Genomic DNA, 13,513 nt, shown 5'->3' with positions numbered 1-13,513 from the left:
CAAAGAAATTTTAGGGGAAAAGCATTAAAATTTTTAATAAGTGGAATGAGGTAGTGAGTTCTCTATCATATAATGTCTTTAATGGAGCCTGGATGACCATTTGTTGGGGATGGTGTAGGGTGATTCCTTTTAAAGTATGAATTAAACTAGATGTCTTGGAGGTACTTTCCAACTCCGAGATTTTGTCCATGAGGGGTTTCTTGGACCAGGACCCAGCAATGCTCATTGTTTGGGGTTGGAGCAGCTCAGTTCTGGACAAGTCATTAGATGTCTGATGCTATTGATCTATTCCAAACCGCCTTTCCCTAGGCTCCTTCCCCTCCATTCTCCCCTCCATCCCAATCTATATAGCTGTTTTTGAACAATAAAAAAGAATTTTTTCTTTTTATTTCCATTTTATTTTTAAATAATTCAGAATTAATAAAAACCAAACAAAATGAGTATTTTTACATATATTAAGGAATGGAAGAAAACTAAACATTAAAAACTCATTTCTATTATATAGAATTTTTTTAGGCTTTTTTTTTGTAAGGCAAATGGGGTTAAGTGGCTTGCCCAAGGCCACACAGCTAGGTAATTATTAAGTGTCTGAGATCAGATTTGAACCCAGATACTCCTGACTCCAGGGCCGGTGCTTTATCCACTATGCCACCTAGCTGCCCCCTTTTCTTTTAATTTATATAATTAACCCAATGGGAAACTTTCAAAGCTGTCCTGTTTGAGATTCCTTCTGTTCTCATTTTTCATTGAACTCTTTCCTTGCCATCTCCCTTCATACCCCACCCCAACTGAAGAAAATAAATAACAAACCACAGGGAGTCATAATTCTCTGATCTCAAAATGTGACCTGCTTCTTTTCCTCTCCTTCCAATTCTGTGGTTCCCCAAGTATGGTTCCATACTCAAGGCTGAGTCATCTGTGGTGAGGCAAGTCCTGACCCGTGATGGGTAATGAGCTGGGCAGTGGGAAGGGGCTGTGGGTGTGTGGTGTCCACCTGTCTGTCTTTTCCAGATTTTCTACTCTTTAAACTCTGATTTCTGGCCAAAGCCTAGGAAGTCATTTAGGACCTGTCCCCTATCTGTTGGGATATCCCTCAACCTTCTCCGTCCTTTGCTGATCTGAGAGGGGCACACCTTGGTCAAAGGGTGCCTCAGGACCATGACATCTCTCCAAAACAAGAGTAGAAAAGGGACATTGAGCTAGAAGGAACTCAGAGGCAATCTAGTCCAAAGTGACCCTGAATGGAGCCCCTTCCCAGCAAGTAGTTCCTCATCCAGTCTACTTGAATACATCCATTGTGTGTTTGTGGGAGAACCCATTGCTTCCAATAGCAGCCTTTTTCTAAAGTGGACAACTTTAATTGTAGGAAGTTATATTCACCTCATCTTTTTTCCTTCCCTCTATTCCCAGGAGTTTACCCCTGAATGATAGGGGTTAATTACTTTAAGTATCATTGATTTGGTTTTCACAACCAGTGCTGCTTACCAAGTACTTTATAAAAATGCTTTTATTCAGATTTCTCTCCTTTTGTAGGTGTGCATATACGTAAGGTCCCAACCCAGCTCCTGAGTTAGGCTTCACTTTTTTGTGGATTCCCCCCCACCAACAGTAATGTCTCCCTTGGGGCACATGGGGGGTAGAGTTCTGAAAGGGAAGAATGCACAGAAGCTGAAATTTTGGTTATTTGGCCCTATGTCCTTCCAGGAATGGGCTTTGTTGCTGGTGTAGGGTCTGTCTTTATCCTACCTATTCTTCCTGGGGGGCTGCTTCTCACTTAAGGTCCATTTCCTCAGGTGAAGGGAGCTGGCCAGAGAGGGAGGGGTAATTGTTCAGTCTCTCATCCATCCATCCAACCCTGCCTGCCTTGATACTTGTAATGCTGTCAGTATCACATCATGGAGCTGGAAGGAACCTTAGACATAATCTAGTTCAGTCTTATTATATAGATGATAAAACATAGGACTGAGAGGCAACTCGCCCAAAGCCTATTGAAGAATTCAGTTCTAACTCCAGAACCAGAGTTTTTCTATAACTGTCCTATCTTTCCATCCTTGCTTGAAATAAGACACTTCAAGGCAATGTGACCTCCCTGATGGAGTCATTTTGTGGCAAAGCCTGGGAGGGAGCATAAGGGGGACAGTCATCCTGCAGAGCCCCCAAGGGGCCATGATGGCCGCGCTTTCTGTGCCGCTGATGCTTAGAGTTCTGTGGACCGAGGAGCTCTTGACATCTCTTGCATATCAGGTAGGATACCTCCCCTAGATTGAGCAGGATGCAGATAACAGCTGTGGCCACCATGAAGTAGGAGAAGATCTTCTTCTCTGTGGGCCGGGAGATGAAACAATCTACCACATTGGGACAGGGGTCCACTGAGCAGTGCACCACGCGGGGCATGTCGTAATTTGTATAGAGGCGATGGAAGATGAGCAGGAATGCAGCATCCACACCAGCCTTGAATATTAGACTCAAGAGGTAGGTCCACCAGAGACCTCCTCGCTTCTTTCCTGGGTTGCTGTAGAGAGGCCTGGCCTGGGGGCCGTACTTCAACCGATGCCTCCGCTCCCGCTCCTCTCGATAGGCCACATGCATGACCACGAGCAGCGAGGGGCAGGTGACCAGGATCAGCTGGAGCGCCCACAGGCGGACATGGGAGATGGGGAAGATGTGGTCATAGCAGACGTTGGCACAACCTGGCTGCCGAGTATTGCAGTCGAAATCCTTGTGGTCATCGTCCCACACTTCCTCGGCTGCTACTACAAACACCAGTACTCGAAATATCAATACTACTGATAGCCAGACTTGGCCAAGAATAGTTGAATACTTGTTGACCCCACTCAGGAGGCCCTGGAGGAACGCCCAGTTCATGCTGTCCAAGTCACCGACACAGGCCACAGGAGATGCTTGTCCCTTGAATCATCTAACATGGAAACAACCATACTTTAGTCTCATTTACTCCTAATTAGTGGGATATCCTGAACAAGTCAAGTGCAGGAATAATAAAAATATCTCATATCTCAACCTCTCAGTTCACCCAACTGAGGAAGACAGGACGAGCAAAGGCAGGGAAATTTCAGACACCTTTAGACCATTTTTTTTTTAGATTTTTTTCAAGGCAATGGGGTTAAGTGGCTTGCCCAAGGCCACACGGCTAGGTAATGATTAAGTGTCTGAGGTCGGATTTGAATCCAGGTACTCCTGACTCCAAGGCTGGTGCTCTATCCACTGTGCCACCTAGCCGCCTAGACCCTTTTTATGACTATAAAAATTCCTCCCCCTTCCTTTTAGTGTATTGTCTCCTCCATTAGACTGTAAGCTCCTTGAAGGTTCTAAGGTCTGTCTTTCTTTTTCATAATTGTTTCCTGTACTTAGCATGTAACAGGTGTTTAATAAACATTTACAATCAGTTCTTGCTCCCCTAACATCTCTTCCCCCCCCCATCCCCAATGATTAACTCCCATATTCTGACTTTCTTTGAGGGCCCTAAGCACCCAGACTCATATAGGTAGGAGTTCTTAACTTGGAATCCATAGAACCCCCCCCCCCCAGGAGATAAATATCATGGGGTTTAAGAACCTGGGGGAAAATGGTATCTTAATATCTTAATTTTCTACCAAGTCCAAATGATATTTAATATTTCTATAAATTCTGAATTCAAAACAATAACAAACAATTCTTCCATGATTCTGAGGAGGAAGCCATAGGTTTCACCACCTTGACTAAGGGTTCAATAACATACAAAAGAAGAACTCTGTATGATCCAAAGATCATGAACAAAGAATAAATTGATTTCTCTCTCACTCGCTCCCAACAATCTCCTAGTGCATCCCTGGTGAAAGGAAAAGGATTCTCGAATTTTTCCATCACTCTTTTTATTTACTCAATTCATTCGATTCGCAACTTTTAATTTTTTTTAGGCAGCCAGGGCACAAAGTGGATAGTCTTCCTGGCTCCAGGGCCAATGTTCTAAGTTTGGTTCCAGTCTTAGAAACATAATGGCTATGTGAAACCTGGGCAAGTTGTTTAACCCTACTTGCCTCAGTTTCTCCATCTGTAAAATGAACTGGAGAAGGAGGCAACATGGGGCCCCAGACAGAGCAAACACTGGGGCTCCACTCCTGTTAACCAGGCTGTCAGGGAGGCAGCTAGGGGTGGGGACTTTCTAAAGCCTTGGGCCTCCAAAGGGAATAGGAGTAGGTTTTCCATCTATCAGTTTCTGTTAACTTTAGATTTCTGCCTTGGGCCGCAGGGCAGGGAAGTTCCTCTGCAGGTAGAGGGGAAATCAAGTCAATGAACCAGATTACTGCCTCATCTCTGCAGTCAAGACGTTGGATATAACAACAAAACTAGGGAACTAGGCTCTGGAATTGCTTTTGGGCTGGAGGGGAGGGATAAGAGGGAGAAGAAGCTCTTCTTCATTTCTTTCCCTATTACTTTATTTTTACTCAAGACCCTCCCTTGACCCTAGCATTTCCTTCTTGTGTGGTTTGCTTTGGAGCCCCCATGCCTCTAGATTTTAGTTTCCTCAGGCACAAAACGAGGGCTGTAAACTCGATTATTTTAAAGGTCTCTTCCTCTTCTAAATACTAAGATTTTATGCTGATCTGGCTGGGGTTTGCTCATTGCCTTGGCAAGAATTTCTACCCAGGGCTTTGATCCATTTTCTGAGTTCTTGTTCTAAAATTTTAACTCTCTTTTGTTCTCATCTCATCCCATCCCATCCCATCCCCAGAATTTTCAGAGAAAGGGGAGTTGAAGGCTCTGGCCCAAGGATTTGGAAGCATGTTTGAGGAAGGGCCGAGACCCAACTTTTTTGTTCTCTAAATGAGCTGAGCTTTGCCAGCTATCTCCCGGACTTGTGGTAGTACAAGCCCAAGTTCTCCGAGGCTTTTCCTCTGTTTACCCTGCTCCAGATCCTCCTCCTCTGCTCCCATCTCCATCCATGCCCATTTTGCCCCTGCCCTTGTGAAGCTCCCCTTCACCATCGCCAGTCCCTTAGTCCCAATCCTCCCCCCGCCGCCCCTGGTTTCGACTTCTGTCATCTGCCTTCTCCACTTTGGACTGCCTCACCTGTTCTGAGTCCGATAGGCTTTCCTCTGGCCCATTTCCCGAAGAGCCGGAGCCCAGACCCGGAGCTGCAACTGGAGGGAGAACCACCCCTGAAGTCTCCTGTCTCTACCCAGGGGCCTTTTTCAAGCTTTTGTCCCACTCAGTCACATCACCCTCTGGGCGGAGCAGCTGGGGCCAATGAGCCAAGACACCTTGTCGGGGCAGTGGGTGGATGGGCAGGCAGCATGGGCACTCAGTCAGAGCAAACACTAGGGCTCCGCTCCTGCTTCCCAGGCTGTCTGGGAGGCAGGTAAGGGCGGGGACTTCCCAAAGCTGTGGGCCTCCAAGGGGAATAGAGGTAGTTTTCCGTCTATCAGTTTCTATTAACTTTAGATTCTGCCCTGGGGACCAGGGCAGGGAAGTCCCTCCTCAGGTAGAGGGGAATTCAAGTCAATCAACAAGAACACTGCCTCGTCTCTGCATTCCAATGGCCCACATTTTCTTATATTGTTCAGCTGTTAGAATGTTCTGACATTTCGACTCTGATGTGTATTAGCTGTATGACCTTGGGCAAGCTCGGAGCTCAGAATCCATCCTAGGGAGGTGGATACTAACACTTTCATTACTTCACTCACAGAGTGGAAAGTGCTTTGTAAACATAAAACAATACTTAAATTTGAACTATTGTAATTATAATGGCATTGTCATTACTGGGAATTGGAATTCACCTATTTTCTTAGCTGAGGGAAATTTGGGAACTGGGGCAGTGATGAACTCAGTTAATGGGGCTGTTCAAAAGTGACAAGTATTGTGTGATAGAAAAGAAAGAGACCTGCTCTGAATCTAGGGATCTGAGTTCAAAACCTCCCTGTGTTGGTTAAAATCTGGATGACCTTGAGCAAATCACTAGACATGTTATAAGAGCATTGCTGTCTCTTGCATCATGAGAATTAGACCAGGTTTAGTCTAGTGTATCCTAGAGGAGAAGGCTAGGTTTCCCCACAACTTGGCATCTTCATAACAGTGATTGGTTGGTTCTTGTTCTTCATTATCAGATGACCAAACTGGCATCACTATAATAGAGACAAGTTATAGTGTGTTAGACTGTGACTGATCAGACCCATGTGAGCTCAGAACAAATAATCTGAGTGGATTCTCTAAACTTGCACATCTACTTCGATTGTACTTTGCTCACAGAGAATAGCACCCTCTGATGAGGGCACACCATGCTAGGTGGTCCTGTGCCAGTGTCTCCCATGCTGCACAAACAATTCTAAAGTTCTCAAGTATACTTTCACCCTTTCCTGTTGGGTCTTAATTGCATTTTTTTTTTTTTTGCAAGGCAAATGGAGTTAAGTGGCTTGCCCAAGGCCACACAGCTAGGTAATTAATAAGTGTCTGAGACCTGATTTGAACCCAGGTACTCTTGACTCCAGGGCTGGTGCTTTATCCACTGCGCCACTTAGCCGCCCCTCTAAATTGCATTTTAAGATTCACTTCTGTCTTGGTGTTTTGAAAGGGGATCTGGGGCTGAGCAAGATGAAGTGAGCAATCTTAATGAGGAGAGATTGGAGAAGGCTAACCTCTCAGACTAGGGTTACAGGGTGTGTAGGAGGAAAGGTTTCAAAGTGCACTGGAAAGAATCCTTTGAATTGGAGTCAAAATATCTGGATTCTGGCTTTGACTGCCCTAACTTGCTAAGTGTCCTTGGACAAGTCCTTTCTCTGATCTGAGCTTCATTTCCCTCACCCCTAAAATGAGGGACTTGGACCATGTGGTCTCTAAAGAGTCTTCTGACTCTAGAGTTCTGGAATTTTGTGGGTATGCTTCAGATTCTAGCTCAGAACTCCTTTCCTTCCAGGGGGTAGCTTAAGGTAGGGTTTGCTTATACCCTTCCATTACCCCATCCAAGTCAACCCACTGCCTCATCCCTTCCCTTCAAACACATCTCAGCAGATCAATGAATCCAACTATTAAGTAATATTTTACTTTATTTTTAGCATTTAATTTTAATTTCATTTTTCCTCAATTGCATATAAACAAAAATTAACTTTAAAAAAAATTTTTGCATTCCAAATTCAAGTAATATTTATTGGGAAGAGGAAGAAGCTGAAATCTTATCACTAGGAAAGTAACAGTGACTGAGGAATCCTGGGGCTCAGCAGCTCTTAGAAGGTCCATCTTTCCACCCTGCTTTTAACCAGGCTTATGGAAGTCTGTGGGGTTTATGTGGGGGTGGGGGAAAGATATGAGAAACGGTAAAGACTAGGGTTGGGCTCCACTATCTTTCAGCTCCCTTCCGGCTCTGATATTCAATGATTCACTGGAACAGCCAGCACCTGAAGGATCCGACAGGCCACTAACTGTCCCTGGGGCAGGTGAAGCTTGGGGGTGGGGAGCACAGAGCACTAAGGCATCTGCTTTGCCCTGCACCATTGGAGATAAGGTATTTGGGGAGGCAGATGGGAAAGACTCCAGTTGGAGTGTGGCCAGATTCAAGTTTGGCTCCCCCATTCCCCCTTTCTGGGAACAAACTGTGGGAGTCCTGGTGGGGCTCTTCTGTGGGGATAATGGCAGATATGATTGTGAAGCCTGTGGGAACACTTAATGGTGCATTTTTCCTATCCCTTAATGGCAGAAAGGGTGAGCCCAAGTGCTATTTTCCTTTAGATGTTACACGGTAGGCTAACGCTGTAATGGGATGGACAATGGGGGTGGAGGCTTGACCCCCCCCCCCAGGACTTCCTGATGGGAAGCTTTGCATTGCCCAGTTCAACCGTCCTTTCCCTATGTGTGAAATATTCTTTACTGTAGGGATTTCTAGACTCAGATAAACCAGTGAGGATCTCCCACAGAAAGGAATATATATGGCAGGCAAGCAGGGCACCTTGGCTTCACACCAGTCTGGTCCTTGCTCTTCTCTCAGGGCTCTTCCCTTTTTGATTAACTGGCCAGTACTGCATAGTGCCCACCAGTACATGAGGTCTTCTTGGCCAGGTAACTCTTTAAACCATGGTTTTCTTCACATGGTTTTGGGGGGAATCATGAGAAAAGGGTAGAAGGGGTGGCTTGGAATCCATGGTCAGGTCCTTCTTGACTACCCTTCTTTCACTACTCTGGCACTCCCAGCACCTCTTGTTTATCAAATAACCCATTTCTATCAAGTTGAGCAAGATGCAGATGATGGCGGTAGACACCATGAAGAGTGTGAAAATGTTCTTCTCTGTGGGTCTGGAGATGAAGCAGTCCACAGTATGGGGGCAGGGGTCCTCACTGCAAGGGATCACATGCGGGAGCATGTAGTTTCGGTAGAGGCGGTAGAAGACGTAGAGGAATATTGAGTCCACAGCGGCCTTGAAGAACAAACTGCAGACATAGGTCCACCAGAGCCCTCCACGCTTCTTGCCTGGGTTTGGGTAGAGGAGCCCACCGCCTTTACCCACCTTCTCCTGGTGTTTCTCCTCTCGGGCCTTCCGGTAGGCCACATGCATGACCACGAGCAACGAGGGGCAGGTGACCAGGATGAGCTGCAAGGCCCACAGGCGGATATGGGAGATGGGGAAGAATTGGTCAAAGCAGACATTGGAGCAGCCTGGTTGTCGTGTGTTACAGTCAAAGTCTTTGTGGTCATCGCTCCACACCTTCTCAGCTGTCACCAGGTAGACCAGCAGGCGGAAGATGAAGACCACAGAGAGCCAGATGCGGCCGAAAGCTGTAGAATACTGGTTGACACCGCTCAGCAGATCCTCAAAAAATCCCCAATTCATTGTCCCTCTATATCTTGACTGCTGCTGCAGGGGGACAAAATGGGACCAGGGAAGGCATGAGTTGGGTTAAGGAAGGGGGAGATGGGTTTCCAGACCAGGGACTTGGAGCGAATTTGCCTGCTCTTTTCGAAAGGGGATGAGAGCTGCAGCTCAGTGGAGGGAAAGGGTTGGGGATTTGGAGTTAGAAGATCTAGCTTTCAATCCTAGCTCTAACGTTTATTCCCTTTGAGTCCCTGTAAAACTGGCAATAATATACTTCTTGCTTATTTTCAGGTAATTGTGATGAAAGTTCTCTGTAACCTTGAAGGTCCAAATTAATGTGAGTAGTTAGTACTTTGATTAGAGACCTGCCTGGGTGTTATCAGCTCTAGGAGAGGCATCATCTCTTGGCAAGATCCCAGGAAGGGGAGAGGGGATGCCCCATACAGATGGACTTTACTTAAATAAAGCCAGCCCAAATGATGAAAATTCTGATAAAGAGAAATAGGGAACCATAGGAGTGTTCACTTTCAAATAATTGCCAAAAACAACCCTGTTATGGAAAATGACATATACATCCAGAAAAAAACAAAACAAAGCAAAAAAACCACTATGGAGTCTGAATGTAGGGCAAAGCATACTGTGTTCACTTTTAAAATTTTCTTTTATGTTTTTTCTTTCTTTCACATGTTTTTTCCCCCTTAGTTCTAATTCCTCTTTCACAACATGACTAATATGGAATTATGTTAAATATGATTGTATGTATATGTACAACTTTTACCAGATTGTTCAATGTTATGGGAAGAGTGGAGGGGGGGGGTAGAAAAATGTGAAATGCACAAACTTGTAAACTGTGAATGTTGAAAACTATCTTTGCATGTAATTGGAAAAAAATAAAAAAATAAAGTGCAAAAAATTGCTATGTGATTTCTTCAAATAATTTTATTACTTATACAATGATTGTTAAGTACAATTAAGGAACTTACCTACTGTGTAAAATGAAGCATATTTGCCCTTCACCTTCAGAGGCTTGCTCTGGCTCAGACTGCCCTACTCATTATGTAGTCCAGTTTAGGGTCAGGTAACAATCAAGGAGCTAGCAATGTGATACAGTAGATAGAGACTGAAATTTAGAGTTCAGGGGACCTGGTTCAAATCCTGTCTCTGCCATTTACTCTGTGGGTGGGTTCTCTCTCTGGGGGGTTGGACTAAATGACTTCTAAGGTCTATAATCCTAAAATGACGATGCTTCTTTCTATAGTAGTCAAGTTCAGAGCAAAAGGGAGCAAAAAATCATGAAAGAGTAATAAAAGAAAATAAAGTATAAAACACATTTTTTAATGGAAATAGTTCTTTCTCTGGATGTCAATGATATTTTCAATTTTTCTTTCCTATAGGGATAGAAGACTTACCAGATCTCTTCCTCCTCTCTTTCAGCCTTTCCCCTCATCTGAAAAGTGGAAAGTTGTACTACTTACCTCACAAAGTGAGGAAAATCACAAATCTTTATAAATCCTAAATTTCTAGGGAGGGAATTGTTGTACTCATTATTACCCACAATGGAGCTAGATGTCAAATTGAATAGAAAAATCAGGAAGACTTCATGAGTTCAAATCTGATCTCAGACACATTCTAACTGTGTGACCTTGGCCAAGTTACTTCACCTTGTTTGCCTCAATTTCCTCATCTTAGATTGAATTAAAGAAGGAAATGACAAACCCCTCTGGTGACTTTGCCAAAAAAACCAAGCCATGAAGAGTCAGACATAACCAAAAGGACTAAACAACAATAGTCCTGAGTTTCCAGTTAGAGAGCTCAGGTCCAAACTCCCTCTCTGTTCCTGCAGATCTCTAAATAATAAGGAACATGTTTGCAATCCTTTTGGAATTGTGAAGAACTTCCCTCACAAAAACCCATGGAGTTGTAGGAGGAGTGGGCACTGACAGGTATGATTCTCCCTATTTTATAGAGGAAATCTCAGGACAACCCAGACACTCTACTCCAGAACTGGACTCTGTATAAATCATTGCTGTGTCTGGAATGCACTTTCTCCATTTTTTTTTTTTTTAGGTTTTTGCAAGGCAAAACTAGCTAGGTAATTATTAAATGTCTGAGACCGGATTTGAACCCAGGTACTCCTGACTCCAGAGCCAGTGTTTTATCCACTGCACCACCTAGCCACCCCTCTCCTTTCTTTCTTGTAGAATCTTCAGCTTCCTTCAAAACACCGTTCAGGTGCTGCCTCTTTCATGAAGTTCTTCCTGCTTCTCCCAGTTGTTAGCAATGAAATTATTTTGAAATAATTTTGTATGTACGTGTGAGAAATGTGCTCCCCTTCCCAGTAAACTGAAAGCTTCCAAAGGGCAGGGATTACCTTTTTTGTCTTTGTAATAATGATGATGATGATGATGATGATAATAATAGATGCACTTCATATAACAAGGGGTTTTACAAATATCACCTCACTTGATCCTTGAATCAACCTTGGGAGGTTATTGTTATTTAGTCATTTTTCAGTTGTGTCTGAATCTTTATTTCCCCATGTAGGATTTTCTTGGCAAAGATATTGGAGTGGTTTGCCGTTTCCTTCTCAAGTTCATTCTATAGATGAGGAAACTGAGGCAGACAGAGGTTAAATGACCTGCCTATGGTAACAAAGCTAATAAATGTGTGAGATTGGATTTGAACTCAGGTCCTCCTCAGTTCAAGTGCACTCTGGTCACTGTGGGGGACCCAATATAGTACTTTGCACACTATAGGTACACAATTGAAATTAATTGGAATGCAATGTTCTTTCCACTCCAGGATGTCACTTTTCTGGGGGTACAGTTTCCTCACTTGTAAAATGAAGAAGTCTTGACTAAATCGCAAGTTCTTAAAATTCTGATCCAGCTCCATCCTCATTTATAACGGTATAGCATGATGTTTAGGCTGGAGTTCTGGGCCCAGAGTCAGAATGACGTGGGTTCAAATATTGACTCTGACACTTATTAGCCATGAGTCCCCAAGCTAATCTCAGCCTTTCTGAGACGGTTTCTTCAGTTATTGAAATGAGGATTTAATTAGCTGCCTCTTGGGAGGTTCCAAGGAGAAATAAAGTGCTTTGTAAACTTTAATGAACTATATAAGTGCCGGCTATTATTATCCACACCCAACCTAAAATATAAGCTCCTTGGGTGGGGAGGGGGAGGAGTGGGGAGCCCATGAACAAATCTTTCCTAAACTTTATACTTTCCTGCTGTACTGAATTGAATTCTTTTCCATGGCCCTTTCTACCAGTAAGCCTTCTGGGATGTCTAAGCAAAGGAGCAGAGGTGAGAGGTGAAGCTGAGTAATCCAAATTGTCCCTTGGATGGAGTGGCAGCTCAGAGAAGAGCTGGGTTTGGGACCAGTCTGTGATTTGAGGGATAGATGGAATGGGTGTGCTGCTTTGCCGGGAAGACCCGAGTTTGAATCCTACCTCACACCTTTCACTTCTACCTAGATGAACTCTGGAAAAGTCATTTAAAATCTTGATGAACTTGTTTCCTCATCTGTAAAATGAGAATAACAATACCATTTACCTATTTACTTCCTAGGAGTGTTGTGAGGATCAAATGAGATAAGATAAAAAGACTATATAAGTATCAACTACTTTTATGAATGAAAAAGTTCTAGTTTATAGTTCGTTAAAGCGTCTGAGGGGCGGGAAGAAGGGGAAGCCAAGAGAAAGGCAATTCCTTGTGGGTTTGCTTAGGGAACACCCTAGGAGACCCTGCTCTGCCTTCTCCCTGGTATGCCTGCAGGCTCACAGCTCAGTGAACCCCAGCTTCCTGGAGAAAAAAACAAAACAGTCTGCAGTCTACAACTAGGCAAGAGGTTCCACCGGGCAGGCCCAGGCTAAGCCGGCAGAACAGGTCCCACCCAGCTCTGGCATTTGGATTCCAGCTCCCTTCTGTACTAGTTCTCATCATGGGATTGGAGAAGGACCTGGGCCCTGTAGCATTTGAGGAGGGGGGTGCTGGAGAGCATATTTCAGCAGGGGCTCCATTCTGAGCCATTTTGGTCTTAGAGACACTCGTGGCAGATGGCATCATCTGCCCGCCACTCCTTGCGGAGCACACCAGGTAAAACAGATCAGGAGTCTTAGGATCCATTTTCTCATAGACCAGGTTGGTTCTGAACTGGGTGATCCCCTTTTTGTCTCTGTCCTCTCTATCAGTCCCTGAAATTCTCAAGTTTTCAGCTGCACAGAATCTCACATCTGAATCTGGGCCCTGGAGAGTTGGGGATCTAGGAGATAGAGAGATACGGACAGACTTACCTGGTGGGCTGGCCTGCCGTTGGCCTGATTCCTCCTTCACCAGAGATCCTTAAGGGGCTGCTCTCCCTGCAGCTGGCCAAAGAAAGTGTAGCTAACCTTCATCTCCAGTTAAAGAGAAATCATTTTTCTTGGGAAAGAGACTGCTCGGGTGTGACTCTCAGAGGTGGGGCCCTTCAGATTGCTCTGCTTTCCATTGGCTACTGACTTTTAAAGCCTTAGCCTTAATCTTAGTTGAATCTACTCTCTTGCTAATTGGGGCTGGTACCTATGGTGCTTAGGCAGCAGGAGGAGAAACCCTTGAGGACAAGTGGAGGCCTGGGGCAGAGTCAGATCTCTGCTGCCCATCAGATTTTAAAATTAGGGCGGAGAGTGATAGTTGGGGAAAGAGCTTAGAGATAGAGGTGAGAGAACCAGATGT

General features: G+C 44.6%; 2 protein-coding genes across 3 annotated transcripts; both read right to left on the bottom strand.

Annotated features, from left to right (window-relative positions):
- Positions 1 to 472: 472 nt before the first annotated feature.
- GJB4 (gap junction protein beta 4) lies at positions 473 to 5,377 on the bottom strand. The gene is made up of 2 exons (XM_074190979.1): positions 5,068 to 5,377; positions 473 to 2,917 (listed from the first exon to the last, which is right to left on the bottom strand). Exon 2 carries the CDS (start codon positions 2,863 to 2,865, stop codon positions 2,071 to 2,073), a length of 795 nt encoding a protein of 264 aa, XP_074047080.1. The 5' UTR covers positions 2,866 to 2,917; positions 5,068 to 5,377; the 3' UTR covers positions 473 to 2,070.
- Positions 5,378 to 7,050: 1,673 nt separating this feature from the next.
- LOC141508674 (gap junction beta-5 protein-like) lies at positions 7,051 to 13,258 on the bottom strand. 2 transcript variants are annotated; one of them, XM_074217496.1, is made up of 3 exons: positions 13,096 to 13,258; positions 10,205 to 10,242; positions 7,051 to 8,837 (listed from the first exon to the last, which is right to left on the bottom strand). In XM_074217496.1, the coding sequence occupies exon 3, from the start codon at positions 8,811 to 8,813 to the stop codon at positions 8,052 to 8,054; it is 762 nt and encodes a 253-aa protein (XP_074073597.1). In that variant the 5' UTR covers positions 8,814 to 8,837; positions 10,205 to 10,242; positions 13,096 to 13,258; the 3' UTR covers positions 7,051 to 8,051. The 2 variants fall into 2 exon arrangements, with proteins under 2 accessions (XP_074073597.1, XP_074073596.1); XM_074217495.1 differs by lacking the exon at positions 10,205 to 10,242.
- Positions 13,259 to 13,513: the final 255 nt, after the last annotated feature.

This window comes from Macrotis lagotis, chromosome 1 (assembly GCF_037893015.1).
Source record: "Macrotis lagotis isolate mMagLag1 chromosome 1, bilby.v1.9.chrom.fasta, whole genome shotgun sequence".
Taxonomy (NCBI): Eukaryota; Metazoa; Chordata; class Mammalia; order Peramelemorphia; family Peramelidae; genus Macrotis; species Macrotis lagotis.
The sequence above is the reverse complement of the archived record's forward strand: the minus strand, read 5'-3'. Positions and strand labels throughout refer to the sequence as shown.

Bases quoted from the DNA above. Each gene is read 5' to 3' on its own strand.
- GJB4 (XM_074190979.1), bottom strand. From the start codon at position 2,865: ATGAACTGGGCGTTCCTCCAGGGCCTCCTGAGTGGGGTCAACAAGTAT.
- LOC141508674 (XM_074217496.1), bottom strand. From the start codon at position 8,813: ATGAATTGGGGATTTTTTGAGGATCTGCTGAGCGGTGTCAACCAGTAT.